This window comes from Anoplopoma fimbria, chromosome 10 (assembly GCF_027596085.1).
Source record: "Anoplopoma fimbria isolate UVic2021 breed Golden Eagle Sablefish chromosome 10, Afim_UVic_2022, whole genome shotgun sequence".
In the NCBI taxonomy this organism is placed as follows: Eukaryota; Metazoa; Chordata; class Actinopteri; order Perciformes; family Anoplopomatidae; genus Anoplopoma; species Anoplopoma fimbria.
In genome coordinates, this window is record NC_072458.1 from 18,022,582 (window position 1) to 18,037,935 (window position 15,354).

Sequence of the window (15,354 nt, forward strand, 5' to 3'; positions counted from 1 at the left end):
AATTTGGTTCAGCTACTGAACTGAGCTCGTAGTGTCACTTTACTGAGTTTAACTTTTAAAAAAGTCTCTCTATGCAGCGAGGTCAAGTATTTGTTCACAAACAACAAGGCAATCCAGAGGTGCTTGAAGGATTACATTTCTGTTTTGAAGGCCTTTTTATAAGGAAAGACAGGTTGTGAACTTTATAGATGAAAGTAGCAGCGGTAGTAGCTTGTCTGAAACATAACAAGTTTGAAAGAGGGGATGTGAAGGATGAGATGATGGACGTCATGCCAGAGACCAGACCGGTTTATTTGCCTTAAAGGCACCGTGGAGTTCTTTCTTGTTTTTGATTCTTGTCCAGGTGCAAGTGCACGAGGACACACATACACATTCCAGAAAGAGATAGATAGATGGATGGATGGATGGATGATGGGATGGATGATGGATGGATGGATAGGTAGTATGTGTATTGTCTGTAGCAGATTGTATGGTATCCATCCATGTAAGATACTTCGCTCAAAACCACAAACGTCAATCTAATGGTGTCATAGGATCACCAAAGTCTGGAGGATACATCCTCTGGTTACTACGAATGTCTTTACCATTTTTTTGTTGTGCCAATCCATTAAATAGATATTTAGCTGGATAACTGAAAACTCTGACCTACTGGTGCTGCCGCAAGAAAGTTCAGGGTATCACCAAATGCACCAAATCCTCTTGGGACCATGAACGTCCGTACAGAATATCACAGAGCAATTCACACAATGTTTTGTGAGATATTTGCGTCCAAAGTGGTGGCCATCCTAATGCCATGCCATCACAGAGGCAATAAAAGGATTCAATGTCAAATAGTCACTTATCCTAAGAGATGTGTGATACTCTAAAAATGATCTTAGGGCAGCAAGATACATGTATGAGGACTCCCCTGAGATCTGCAGAAGACAGTGAGAGACATGAAAGGAGCAACAGATGATTGACAGAGCTACACTTTGTTATAATCCCATGGGTTACTCCTGATGATGATTACATTACATTACATTACAGTCATTTAGCAGACGCTTTTATCCAAAGCGACTTACAATAAGTGTATTCAACATAGGTATTCAAGAGAACTACTAGTCACCAGAAGTCATAAGTGCATCTCCTTTCTTAAACAAGCATCTAAGAGCATAAACCAGAGCAAAAGTACAGAAACAAACTAATACGAATACAATAAGTGCAACAAACTAATATGAATACAATAAGTGATTAGGATTGCATGTTTACTTATGGTATACAGTTTAATTAATCATCTATTGTTGGAAGAGCTTCAGAGATGTAACTGACTCGTTGTTAATGTGCGTCTGTGTTACAGTGTTAGCGGAACAAGCCCCTGAGTCGACCCGGCTGACACTAAACTCCACCACCATGCATCTCTGGAGTGCTGAGGTGGTACCACACCTGCTCCACACACACTAACCACAGCCGGGGGGTTCACCCGATGGCCGCCCTGCCCCGCCAGGCCTCAGCTCGCTCAGTGCCCAGTGCGCCCTTCGCCCGTCGCTGTGATGAAGACCGCCAGCCGCGCCCAGCCCCGCAGCAGCCCTCCGCTGGTCCAGATGAGGCGCTACACGCCCGGGGTGTATCCCTTCCTGTTCCCGTCGATCATCAGCTCGCTGCCACAGCTGCCGCCGCCGTCCCCGCAGAGGCTGCAGATCCAGCAGCCTTCCAGCAGCGGCAGCACGCCCTCGCCTGTTGGTGAGTACTCCGCACTGACACCGGCGGTGCATGCTTCACTGTCCCAAAAGGCATGAAACCTGACGAACACTGTGTGTAAACAGGCAGCTTCTCAAATGGAAAGTCATTTGAACTTCACTGTGAACTGCTCTAGAGGCTTCACCCTAGTGGTGGACGGTCGTTTAGCACTTTCACTCAGGGCACCGGAGTTCTTGTCCTGTCACAGACCCGTGATTGATGTACTAACGGTAACCACAGTGTTCCAGAACCTTTAACAGATTGTAGTTGCCAAAGCGTTGGCATGGGATGTAATCCAGTGTCCTGTGGATTCGTCCCGTACTTGTCGCAAACTGGCTTTAGAGGTGCTCAGTACATGAATGAATAATGAACAAAATCTGTAGAACTGAAGCCTCAAGCTGATGGTGGATGTGTGAGGAAGCAAGAAGAAAACAACAACGCATGTGCTGTAAAATAGTGACATGCAGCCATTTTGATAGCTTTAACAAAGAGATGCCACATGCAGCTTTTCCGCCCTTCACCTTCCCATGTGCTGTAGATTTGGTCTATAGCACCTTAAAGTCTTGGAGAGGAATTGCAACTCCCGTATGGACAAGTGACTGGTTCAATGTGAATACATGAAGAGTGTAGCGTGTTCATGGTCGGTGAGAGGGTGGAGCGAGCTCACGGAGGCCAGCACATGAAAGTGTGTTTCCAGGTGTTGGGAAGTACTACTGCGTTTGTAAAAAGTTGTATGAAGCCATTTTGTCTCCAGAGGGAGCTGCGTGAACTCTGAGAAATGTCCTCATGTGATGTCACTTGAGTCAGCGTTGTTTGGGGATGAAAATGAAAAAAATCAAAATCTGGAGGTTTTAAATTAGAAAGAGGTGAGCTAACCAGACCTCAGGGCTACATTAGCTGCTAGCATAACCAACCAAATCCTCTGAAAAAGCTGTCGGCAATCAAGTTGCATTGTGGGTAACATAGGCATTGGGTCTTGACTATAGAGAAGAATGTGTGGAACAAAAGAGACAATATCAATTTTGATATTTTGTTATAAACTGCCAATCATAAGTCTGATTATCCGGTTTTATAGAAGTTAAATCACCAATTTTACACATTAAAGTCAGTCTATCTGACGTGTCATATGTGATGATGTCATCAGGGTTATTTTTGGTTTTGGATTATCAACAAATGTTTAACAGAAACACTGAGCTACAAAAGGCCGGCATAGAGTTTGAAAGATGCCGGCATTTACCCAACGTAGAAGATCAAACAAAACGATTGTTTAGTTGCATTATGGGAAATGTATGTTTCAACAGTTTTGAAGTTTGACCCATACAATAAACTAAAAAGTCACGACGTCTCAATCCTCTGCTGTATACATTTTTAGTTTTTCATACAATTTTTTTTATTCTCTCGTGTGAGCTCCCGAGTTCTCCAGTCCTAAATAACTAAATTGTATATAACAGAATGATGAAATTGATATTTCTTTCTCAACATTGAAAGTCCAGATTTTGGTGTTTTTTTCACTTACACTCTGAAAGCACTGAGGTGTGTTTTGAGAAGCGCTTCAAATATTCAAAACTAAAAGGGGCACGTTGAGATTAAGACAAGCTGCAATATACAAAAAGTGAAGGACTTTGTTCGGAGATGAAGTAAATCAGATGGAACATGACGACCACAGTAATCCGGAGAGCTGCATGGCTGCTGGATTACTTCTTCACTGTTAGTGGCCTCTGATGTCTCCCACTACTGTAGCAATATTCTGACACACTCCGGTTTGTGTTGCCTCAGCCTGAACTCTGCTATTTTCAACTTTCAGCTCGTCGTATTTACTCCCTCTCCCTCCCTCTCACCTCCCTCCACCACCTCAAAAAAATCTGCTCTGACATGAAACCCAGCAGGCAGCTTCACCCAGGGGGGATTCTTCTCCCAGTGAGGAGCTCAGGTGTGAAGCTCTGTGTGCTGCTGAACTCTGAAGTGTAAATAGACACAAGGCAGAGAGTCAGTTTCAATATTTGACGTTGTTGTTGAGCAGAGTTTTTATTGCTGTTGAGATATTGCATCATTTGAGTGTTTAAACACAAGCAAAAGATGAAGACTATTGTGCTAACTTCTGTCAAACTATGCAGTCTAGCTTATTTGCTCCAAATTTGCATTTCTTTTTTGCGACATTTCAAGAGTTTCTTTAAATTCTCTTGACAATTCTTCAAATGTATTTGGTAAAACTTAATACAATTTCCTGTGGGACTGCCATATACCATTTCATCAGAATAATTTACAGAGGCCTGAGGTGGATAAACTGTAACTGTATATTTCACAAGAAAGGATTTTTTTTTTTTTGAGAAATCTAAACAAATCCCTGACCCCAGTAATCATCTTGTGACCTCTTTGATCCCACTTGTGACCCCATTTGGGGCCCGAACCCTTAGGTTGGAAATCACTGAGTAAGATCACTGAGTTCAATCAAAGGGACAGGTGATTATTTCTTCATATTGTAAGTAAACCTACAGTACATTCTAAGCACATCAAAAGGGATTGTGTTAAAAAATACCGATGCATAAAGTCAGTTCCTGCATTTGAAAGCAGGATGAAAAGAATATCAATACGTTAGAGTGATCTGGCCTCGCTGACTGGGGCAGGACAGAGTGTAGACATCAAATATAGAACAATAAATATATAAAAAACAATAACAAAGAGTAAAAAGAGTACAGATGCTGTCTTCTCCTTGATCACCCTCTGTTGTGTGAAAGAGACTAAAGCAGAGACTGTGTTATTGTCAACATTACAGACAGAAGAATAAATGCGAGGCTGTGTGATACAGATATGTCTGAACACGTCTGAACTTTGGACATGAAGAAGAAACAGATGAAACAAACAGTGAGGTAATGAGCGCTGCTGCTGAATGGGATTTGTGGATTCACACAAACGATGTGGGACGTCGCAGCGTCTCCTGGGGACGGACACAAACACTTGCTGTTGTTGGGTCAGCGGTCCGGTTCGCCCCGCCTGCTGCCTCCTGCCTCCACTGGGAGATTCAGAAAGGGAAATTAACTCCACTGCAAACACCACAAACCTCCGGGGATCTCCGGTGACCCAGTCAACATCACTGAGGGGTGCGGGAGAGTGTGACTATGTGTATGTATGAGAGAGATAAAAAAAAAAAAGAAGAAATAGAAACAAAGGGAATATTATAATCCAACAATATTGTTTTGGAAGATTTTCTTTCGAGAATCATAACAATTAAGTGTGACTTAAAAAGAACATAGCGCTGGTTTTGCATGTTTTATTTGCTTTATATACTGTAAGCGTGTTGCTGTGTTTTAATTTCAATCTTCCATTGATTCCATTGTTATGAACTCATGCAAATCAGACTTTCTCAACTAATTCTGTACTTAATTCCCTGTACTGTAATGACTTTAATAAGTCAAGCAAGTCTGCATTATTTATATTTATTCATATATTCATGTTTTACAGAAATAAATGGAAGCTACCGGCTGCTTCAAAGGTAAAAAAATCCACAAATCTGATATAAATTTTATATGATTTTATAGTTAAAGAGATAAAAGTTGTACATAGCAACACACCTCAAAAAAAAAAAGACTACATCCCATATCCCAATTTTTAAAGACTGCTGAATTTATACTCAATACACACTATCTTAGAAACATTCACTAATCATGCCAACACATTATCTCGTAAAGTTTTGGGATATAATTATCTGAGGATTCTGGAGGGGAGTCTTGCATCAACCGCACACTTCCAGCCTTAATTTCCGTTTTAAAACCATTCAAACACCATTATTTGTGGCGTGCAAAAGCGTTCATAGCTGTTCTGGATGACTGCACAATGAGAAGATGAAGCAAAAAGAATCCTGTTTACTTCAGGCGTGTTTAGAGCTATCTATAGTGTTCCACTCAATTTCCTCAAACTAAAAATGACAATGAGCTATAATTCGTAGACGTCGCACAAAATATTTATTTATGTATTCCCCGCAATCATGAACCAGGAAGTCTAAAGAATGCAAAAACTGAGTTGTTTCCTGTGTAGACGGAAGTATATTTTTGAGACTGTTTCATGAAATGAGCAGAATTTGAAAATGTGATGCTGGAGGTTCGTAAGATAAAAATGAGATATCTTAGGAACCGTTGCATGAGGATATGTTGCTGTACTCTGTAAGGTGGCTGCTTGTCAGACTGTTTCTAACGTTACAAAAATATTCAAATAAACGCTGACACAAACAAGTTACATTGCTCATTTAAAGGCCAGTAAAACCAGTTTAAACCAAAATGTTGGTAAGCTAAACTAAAGCAGAACTCTAACCCATTACAGGTGTCATTAGCAGATTGTAAAACAGTCAACAACAAAAAAAAGCATCACAAAAGCGTGTTAGCGAGCTGGTTAATAGATCCTGTCATCCACACACCTCCAGCCTCTACCCATCTGTCGCATCTCCTCCCCATATTCTCCTCCCAGATGGCCTTGAGGGGTACTTCCAACCTGGCGGTGTCCTACCTGCACACGACCCCAGCAGATTATCAAAGCCTTCATCTGTCAGGGGCAACGTCGACACGCTGCTCATCTTATACAGAGACGCTTCCTGCAACATCACCCAGGAAATGTTTCCTTTTTTTCTTCTACCTGAAATCCAACCGGCAGCATCAGGCCTCCAGCAGAGAGAGCGTCCTGTCAGCTGCATGTGCATATTTGAAGCCATAGATTCGTTGGGTTAGAAGGAGCCGGCTACAACACTAGAAGGTTCAGATGGCCCTGATCATCTATTTAAATGGTTGATCGCTGATAGGAATACAAGAAAACAACGTCAACGTCTTGTGGCTGCAGTGATTGTGACGGGAGCAAAAGGAAGAAATAAGATGATGTAGTGAAAAGAGCGAAAAATTTGTCTTGGAGTGTTGGTTTGGGGCGATTGATTGGTCAGACAAACACCAGACTTTAACCCTGGAGACCGTTGTTCGTGTTATGTGTGAAACCAAAAGTCAGTGTTGACTTATTTCAGCATACTTTTGTTCCGTAACTTACGTAGCACCTATTTTTACCTGAACAACAGATGTGTCCTAAACAAGTTCCCTAAAGTTGTTTTCTTTTAATCAACAATTCAAAGTTCACTTTATTAGTATTTCAGTGAAAACAGCTGATAGCGTCTATTCAATCGGCTGGTAACATTCGAAATGGGTGTCATAGAAAAATATTTTGTAATACTGTAGGACAAATTAAAAAAAAGACTTTGCTGATACCTTATTTTGGACAGTTTTCATCAAAACACCAAAAGCTGGAAATGTTAGGTCCTTTGAGCAGCTGGAAATCTTTGATGTAAAACATTGTGTCATTTTTAGTAGCTTAATAGTGACCAAAAAGTGGACAACTAGAAATAATTAATGAATAAAAACTACAGGGAGAAAGTCTGAGTAACTTTTTGTGGGGTTAAGGTTTTTAATGTGAAACATCTGCAAGAACTGTTGAGTTCAATAATGATATCTTAACACAGAATGAAAAATCATCAAAGAAGGGCTTTGAATTAAATCGGTGAATGAAAACTGTATTTCTATATTAAAAAAGAGAGAGAAACTCAACATGACTCTGTTGTCACACTGATGGAATAGGTGCTGTAGAAAAGGACACTATGCTGCATTTATCTATCGTAGTAGAAATAAACCTGCCACCCCCCTAACCAGCCTTCATTCAGGAATCCATCTTTTGATCACCTTTTGAAATTTGAAAATACAAAGTATTAAAGATGTGTTTTATCAAAAAACATCAATGAAAAGTGATCCACCGTTTAGTCCACATTGCCTTCTGTTGTGCTGACTGTGTGAAGAGTTTCGAAAAGTGAACTCGTCATTGATGAATAATTCCATTCACATGCGTTGCGTCGTTGTTTTCTTTACGATGATTCCTAACTGGAGGTCGCCTATTCTATCCGCTATCACATCTTTAACACAATATGTTTAAACCAAAATTCAAAAGTCACCTTTTTAAGCAGCACAGACACACTTCACACAGACTGTGATGCAGGAGCGACGGCAGACAGTGTGCATAACACAACTGCAGAAGGAGGAAGCTTACTCTAGTAATAAAAGCCATCTGTGCAGCGGTGAGTCGGGCCTGAGACGAGCTTCTTGACATGAACGCGTGGACATACATTGTTCAGAGCGTTTGCTTTAACGTCCGCTCACACATGCTGATGCAACACGTCTGCACAGCAACCGACGTGAAAAGAGTCTCAGCTGTCAGGTTGCTCTCAAACTTGGCAATTGCACACTCGCACCTTCCCCCCCCCAGATGCATCCCCTCCTCTTTCGCTACCCTTTCCTTTGTCTGCCTCGCTCATTTCAAGTCGCTGTCTCCCTGACTGTCTGTCAGTGTTTCCCCTGTTGTTATTTTAGAATCCATTGCAGGGTATTTAGGTCACATGCGGTTTCTAGCCCTGGCAAAGTATGAATAATGCAGACTTCTCTCATTACACCATGTGCTAACCCTCTGGATTGAAAATCAATGTGCACTCAAGTGGCGGGCGAATGAATGGATCTAACTCGCCATCCTGCTCCAGCCAAAGAGAGGCGAGGAGAGCGAGGGCTTCGTCTCATGGTGTACCCTAAAGGCTTTAACAGCATTTTCTATTTCTAACAGGTTCTGAGCTTTAACAAAAAAAAAAATACAATATGCTTTTCATCCGCTGTCTGCGAGGGGCGGCGCATCTTCGTTCACCGAGGGCTGAATGTGATGAGAACAAGGCTGGTGAAACAAAACAAAAAAAATCTATGAGAAAGATTATTGGTTCTCGGTAAGGCACAGAAGAACGTCGGAGAACTAGACCATTGTCGGGGCCGTATGACTGATTGAAGAAGGGGCTGGGAGTTTTTTTTACCCCCACTGTTTCCAACCTCTCAGTGCACTCCCTCCTACAGTTCAACCATAGTTCACATTGCCAGGAGTCTCCCTCCTCACCCCCCCACACACACACCCCCACCCCCACCTTCCCCATGTAGCGCTCGGAGAATCCTTTGCATACATGCTGCCGCACATTCCACACATAGCCCAAAACGTGTTTACGACACGATCCGCAGTTTGTCTCGGGTTTTTTTGGAAAGGTGCCCGAGCTGCTGCGAGCAACACCGGTTACCCACTGTGATCACATCGGCCATGGGTTTTTTTTATGGTGTTTATTTTTTATTTTTATGGGAGAGACCCCCCGACATCTGGCCCACATCTGGAGCTGTTTAATGAGAGGCTTAGTCTGCCTGACTCTTCACTGCGAGCCCGCCATCAATCCGCTTCAGTCTGGAGTTCTCAAGATACTTCAACCCCTCATATCCTCTCTGGCGAAATCCAAACGGTGTCGATACATGAATGATAATTCTCTGAGAACCTGCGAGGGGGGAAATAAAAAAACCAAAAAAAAACTGAGCAAAGCTAATTGGGGAAAGCTTCAATTTGGAAGTACATCTTGTGGTGTTTACTCCCCAAAGCAATAAGCAACCTGTGATGCGGGGTGTCTTGATTACAGAGCTTACTGTAATTTATTGATATGATTTCATTGCAGACCGAGGGCTCTTTTACTGCACCGTGTTTGTGTCTTTGAGCCTTGAGGATTTCCTTGATTGTTGCTGGGACTGAATCCAAGCTCATTTTAGATTTTTTTTTTTATTTTGGCCCAAAAAAAAAAAAAAAAAGAAGAGATTGACTTTTTCCGTCAACAAACAAACTGGTAGAATTCTTAAAGCAACGCTGGTGTTTTGTGGGTGGTAAATATCCAAATGCACATCTCAACGTATGGCCTCCCCCTGCCTGTGGTCACAGTGCATTCTCCATGGTAGCCGCCCGTAAATCAAGAAAATGGCTCCTTTTGTATGTTCATTAATAGGCGCAACATGCTTCAATACAAAACCCCAACTATTCTTTGAATGGACTTTGATTGAAAGCCGGCCCTTTTTAACAGCGACATTCTTATTCTCGCCCTGTAGCAGCTTGTCTAGCTGTCCGCGCTCTTATTTATTACCCCTTGAAGATGAGACAATGCAAAAGCAGTTCTCATAGCGGTGTTTGCACTGAGAGGCCCGCAGCTCAAAGCAGCCGGAGAGCATCTCATTGTTCGACAGGACCGGCAGAGATGCGGCTCGCTTCAAAGATCGCTTCTTCTTTTTTTTGCAGTGGTGGTGGTGGTGGGTGGTGGGTGGTAAGGGAGTGGAGGAGGGGCTCCGAGAAAAACTAACCATGAGGAGTGGATTTCATCACAGGAAGGGATGTGGGGGTAGGGGGAGAGCGAGATGGAGATCCAGGAGTCAAACGCAGGCCAACGTGAACTTTTTCCAGAGCTAAATTTGGTTCTCATCTATAGGAAGCTTTACCGCTCTCAGGTTTGTGCCCTGCAGAGGATGCGAACACTCTGCAATATGGCCGAGGCTCGAGATTTAGATAAATGATCACAGGAAGTGCCTCCTGGTGTTGCAACTGAGGTTTTTTATTAGAGCCTTAAGAGGCAATGCAAATAGAGTCTGGTAGTCAGAGCAAAGTCCAGTTTTCACACTGTGCTTACCTTCATTTCATCTGGACTCAGATATATATATATATATATATATATATATATATATATATATATATCAATATAAAAAAAAAGAGGTTGGGATATGAGTGGTATTCTTGCGCTAGCCACAAAGAAGCTATTTAGCGTGTGTCCGTGAGTTGTGTGCCTGAACCTGTGATTATGAGGCAGAGAGCCCAAGTCTGCACTCAGAGATAAGTTGGACGGATGTTCGCTCTCATTCATAGAGAGCCAATGCGCTTTACTCTGCTAAATGGGCTACGGATACTCCACAACATGCAGCCAGACTCTGAAATACACACAGAGATGGAAAAAAAAACCCCACATGAATGCATGTAAGCAATGTGCACAAACACTCATATGAGACTGCAAGTAAATATATTGAAAGGATAATTCAGGTTTATTACTATTTGGGTCTTATTTTCATAGTTTTGTCCACCATTAGTAATAATAGCCCTCTACTTACCAAGTATATTCATGATATCTGGGATTATGTCAACACTGCTACAAGTTTAAATAACCCCCCACACATCCGTTGTAATCCATTCATCACATTTCACAGACAGACTTCCTGCTTAACCTTTGACCAACCAAAGTTGTGTGGTCGCATACTTTTGCATTAGTGATTATTATTTCCCAACAGGCGGCAACCTCCGGTTCTGAAAAGTGAAGCCAACGCAGAGGTGCCTTGAACTAATATTCTTATATCTCCTCCAGTTGCAAAAATAAAATCAGATTGTATAGAAGTCTATGAGAAAATGACTGTACTTCTCACTTGATGTACCTCAGTAAACATTGTTAACATGAGTTTGTGTTCTCAATTGCAGTTTTCTGCAAAAACAAGATCTGAGTAGTGTTGACCTGAGCCCCCTTCGCCGCTAAGCAACGCAGATACTTGACAGTTTTGCACAATCAGTCTTTTCTATAATGTTCTTTAAATCTCTAGTGCCAACCTTTTTTAAAAATGTTTCATTCTAAAACATCTACGCATGTCATCTAAAGTATGATTGAGATGTTATTGCAAATTAAATTAGTTAAAGTAATACATCAAACCCAACCTTGTTCACATACATTACAAAGAGCTCACCTCCACCCGAGCATCCACCTGTAGACTCTGAGTCTACGTACACATCAATACTGTTCATATCCTACATTGATATGATGATTAATTCCAGAGAGTTAGTTGACAGAACTATGGTTATGGTTAGGCAACTGAAATATATACATACATACACACTCTTACTGTTTGTTTCCCTACATAAAAGGCATCCAACTCACTGCATTGGAGCTATCCCTGGGAAATGATGTAAATCATATGAATGGGCTGGATTCATAATTTAATGCTGATCTATGTCCCTGATAGACAATCAAGTAAATATATAGATCAAATCTGTGTGAAAAGGGGCCAGTTCCCACAGTGCCCTGCTGTCTCTGCTGTGATTCATCACGCTGTGGCGTACACACCGAGGAGCTTGTGTTTGCTGTGCGTCTGCCTCGGTCGAGCCCTTTGTGTAGCCACAGCGCTGCATTTGGCCCCTGGTCACAACTTAGCTCCTAGCTCATCAATTATAATAGTCTGAGCTCTCTCCGCGAGTATGCGGCGGCTGGATGCATGCTTGTTGGTATAGTGGTAGGCCGAATAGATAGCGCTATAAGGACTGGAGGGGCACCACATAGAGGCGGCTTTCTTCAGTGTCTCCGTGTTGCTGCTTGTCTCCAGGTTCCTGGCCTCCACCAGGACACACAACACATGAACAGAGCCCTGTAATCGAGTGAGTTTGTCTTGGGGGAAGGCCAGCAGACTGTGGAGCCTTTTTTTCTTTTTTTTTTTTTTTTTTTTTTTTGGGTTGAGAACACGAACAAAAGGTTGTTTATGTGTGGAGGCTGTTCTCTCAAAGAGGGAGCTGGGTTAGCTGTGTCTGTTTGTGCCGATGCAGGCAGTCAGGCTTTGAAAAGGCGCTAAGCCTCGTACTCCTGGGTTCTGTTGAACGGCGGCTGCAGCACTGAGGAGCTCCAGCGACTGATTAACAACCGCTGGATGCATGGAGCCCAGGCGGAAAAAAACAGCCGGGGAGAGACAAAAGACAGACGAAGAACAAACAGCTCAGTGACAGATTGATAGTTTCACTCGCAACAACATTGTACCCGGCTGCTTCAACATCATTTTAAAAAGACGTTAAATGATTTCAATGAGCAATGACGGAGAAGAAAACAGAACACAAAATAAAGATATACTGACTTGTTTTTTTAATTGAAGATGATTTTGCCTGCATTTTTTATGTCAGGACCAAGAAATAATAAAGGAGTAGAGGGGACAATGAACGGTTTTCTGTGGTTATTTGAATGGTACAAAAGTAAATGGCGATCGCTGTTAGTTGTTATGGTGACGACACATGTCAATGTGTGTTGTTGCAGCCCGGCGTAGACAGCGAACGCAGCTCCAGAGACAAATGGCGGGCTATTTGGCTAGCTAGCTTGTTCTTTCTCCGGGGCGACGGGACTAAAGCTAACTTTCTGTAAACAGTGTTAGCATTAAAGCTAGCAAGTTATCTAACTAACAAGCTGTCCGTTAGTAAGATAGCTAGCTTGCTACTTTAAGCAATTCCTTTAATGCGGGACTGGTTCCAATACAAACAAAGTTGTTACTCATCTGGCGATAGCAAAATGGTTTCCTTCGCTGTGACAAGAGTGTGTGGGTGAAGCATTAAGTTCTTAATTTTAACTAAATTACTCTCTACGCTATGTTTCTACTCCACTGCTCGTTTTAGTTGTTATCGCTAAACTTCACATCAGTTAGTCTGGGACTTGCAATGAGTCGGATTAACTAATACGGACGTTATCCTGCTACAAAGGTCACGATGGCATATAAACATATTTAAATGGCCGCCGCTCTGATCATCCTGCTACGTTTACTTGAATGGGAATATCGGCTCTATTCCAGTTCCAGCTCTTTGGTCAGGGCAATCTCATTTTTATTTTAATTTTTATTTCAATAGTATAATATGTTGTATTTATTATCTGTTTCTGTAATTGAGCTGCTGCTACACCCCAATTCCCCCCATGGGGATCAATAAAGGAATATAATAATAATAATCTCACAGAAGAAAAACCTCACTTGTTCAGTGAAGCTATTTTCTATCGAAGAGATAATAAGTCCCTTTATTCCCCCTCTCTTACTCTCCCTCCAAAGCACTCTCGATGCCTTCAGCAGAAGACCTGACCTGCTGGATCTGTAATGGAAACCCCTCCCCATACCTTTCCAATATCAGACTTGAGAGGGTTTTTGTGCGCCAATTTTGCCAACTTTTTGAAACTGGCGTTTCAAAGTTAGAGTAGGCAGGATTTGAACTTTTCTCTCTGGCTTTTCAATTCTTCACACAACTATACAATTTTTCGGTTGCAACATCGTGTGTAGAGTCTGTAGAAAAAAGGTTGCACCATTATCTCGTTTAATCTGTCAATACTGAATTAACTTTGACTCTGCACACATTCAGCACAACAGAAGTCAATGTGGACTAAACAGTTGATCCCATTTCATTGCTTTGACACCGAATGCATTGAATCACCACATTTTTTTTTATTCTTCAACCTTTTTGTCTTTCAACTGTTTCACCTGTAATCACATGACCAAATTTCTATAATTTGATCATGTGATGACAACCTGAAACTGGGCAAACGGTTGCTGATAAAGCTCCAGTTGAAAGCTCCAGAAAAAGCCAGTAAGTGTGCCTCGGGTAAAGATAATTTTGCCAAATGTTTGTTCCCAAGGTAAAACATTACCTTTGATCCTCAAAGCATTTCTTTTATGGAATTTTTTTTTTATATATTTTATTTTTTTTCAGTTCTGTTTGGCTTTTTGGGGCATCTGACATGAAAATGTTATAGAGCTCCAAAACTAAAATGTTAATTTTCCAGAATTAGGAAGACAAAAAAGTGAAAATGGAGAATTGTAGGAAAACAGGACTTTTAGAAGAGCCGAAGAAGAAAAGAACAAGCTCAGCAGGGTGAAGGTTCACAGTGGAGGTGGGGGTGAAGGGATGTTAGCCATCCTTTGGGCAGGGCTCTAGTCCGGGTCAGCGTTGGACCTCAGGAAGGCCCTTCTGCATTCCTGTCCTCTGGGTGACCCCCTCCTCTAGGCCCGAGAGACTTATGGAGTAATCAGCCCCTGTCAGCACCTTGGTTATGCTGCATGGACTCAATCCAATAAATGTGAATGGGACATGTAATAGCACCTGATGAAAAGTAAGTTTGTTTGTACTGAAAGGAGTCCCTGCGAGTTTTTTCCCTTTTGGTCCACTTTTTTTTTTTCCCGCTCTCTGTTTTGCTTTCTCCCCATGGCCCTCTGTTTATATCAGGAATAGGAAGCGGCTACATTTAGAGGGAAGAGAAACCCGAGCCTGTTTTCATTGCAAAACCATCTTTTTAGGCTTTCATGAATAGAAAAAAAAGCTTAGTAATAAGTCTCAGACGGATAGAAAATTGTATAAAGAGGGGTGTTAAGAGGAGAAGAAATTGGAGAACCAAAGTATTTGTGCTGGGACTGCTGATAAAGACGCCAAATAAAATTTGTCTGTAAATGTGTCTATCCAACCGGTGCCGTTCAAAAAAAATTGAAAACGACTGACTAGACTATTTTTCTCTTTTCTCTATTTTTCTCTTCTTAGGAAACACTATATTGATTTAAGTGTCTTATAGCGCCAACCTGCAGCCCATTTTCCCCACACTACAGCTTAAAAGATGTCGGCAAATAGAAAGTGAGGCATCATTTTTACCTTTCTTTATTTACACGAATTTGACCGCTGGACTGTTTGTGCAGTTATTTTCCCAAACTGCCGATGTACCAAATGTGTTGACCTCAGCTGTAGCTGAAGTATCGAAGCGATCTCACAACCCCCAGGAATTCCAGGTCTATCTATTTTCTTCATCCAGTCTTGTTTTGATTTTTATGCTGATTATGGGCACCGGGATAAGCATAAATTCACGAATTCATGAATTTCAAACATTTTAAATTTGAACGTTTCGACCACTTTGTAGAAATTTTCAATAACTGTATTTACAGTCATGCATCTCTCTTTTGCCTCTGCATCGTGTCTAAA

General features: G+C 41.8%; 1 protein-coding gene across 1 annotated transcript in view; it reads left to right on the forward strand.

Moving 5' to 3' along the window:
* The first annotated feature begins 1,529 nt into the window (after positions 1–1,529).
* LOC129097784 (retinoic acid receptor beta-like) overlaps positions 1,530–15,354 on the forward strand; it is a 96,125-nt gene continuing 82,300 nt past the window's right edge. Inside the window, 1 exon segment of the mRNA XM_054606702.1 lies at positions 1,530–1,719. Within this exon segment, the coding sequence (XP_054462677.1) occupies positions 1,530–1,719 (190 nt within the window).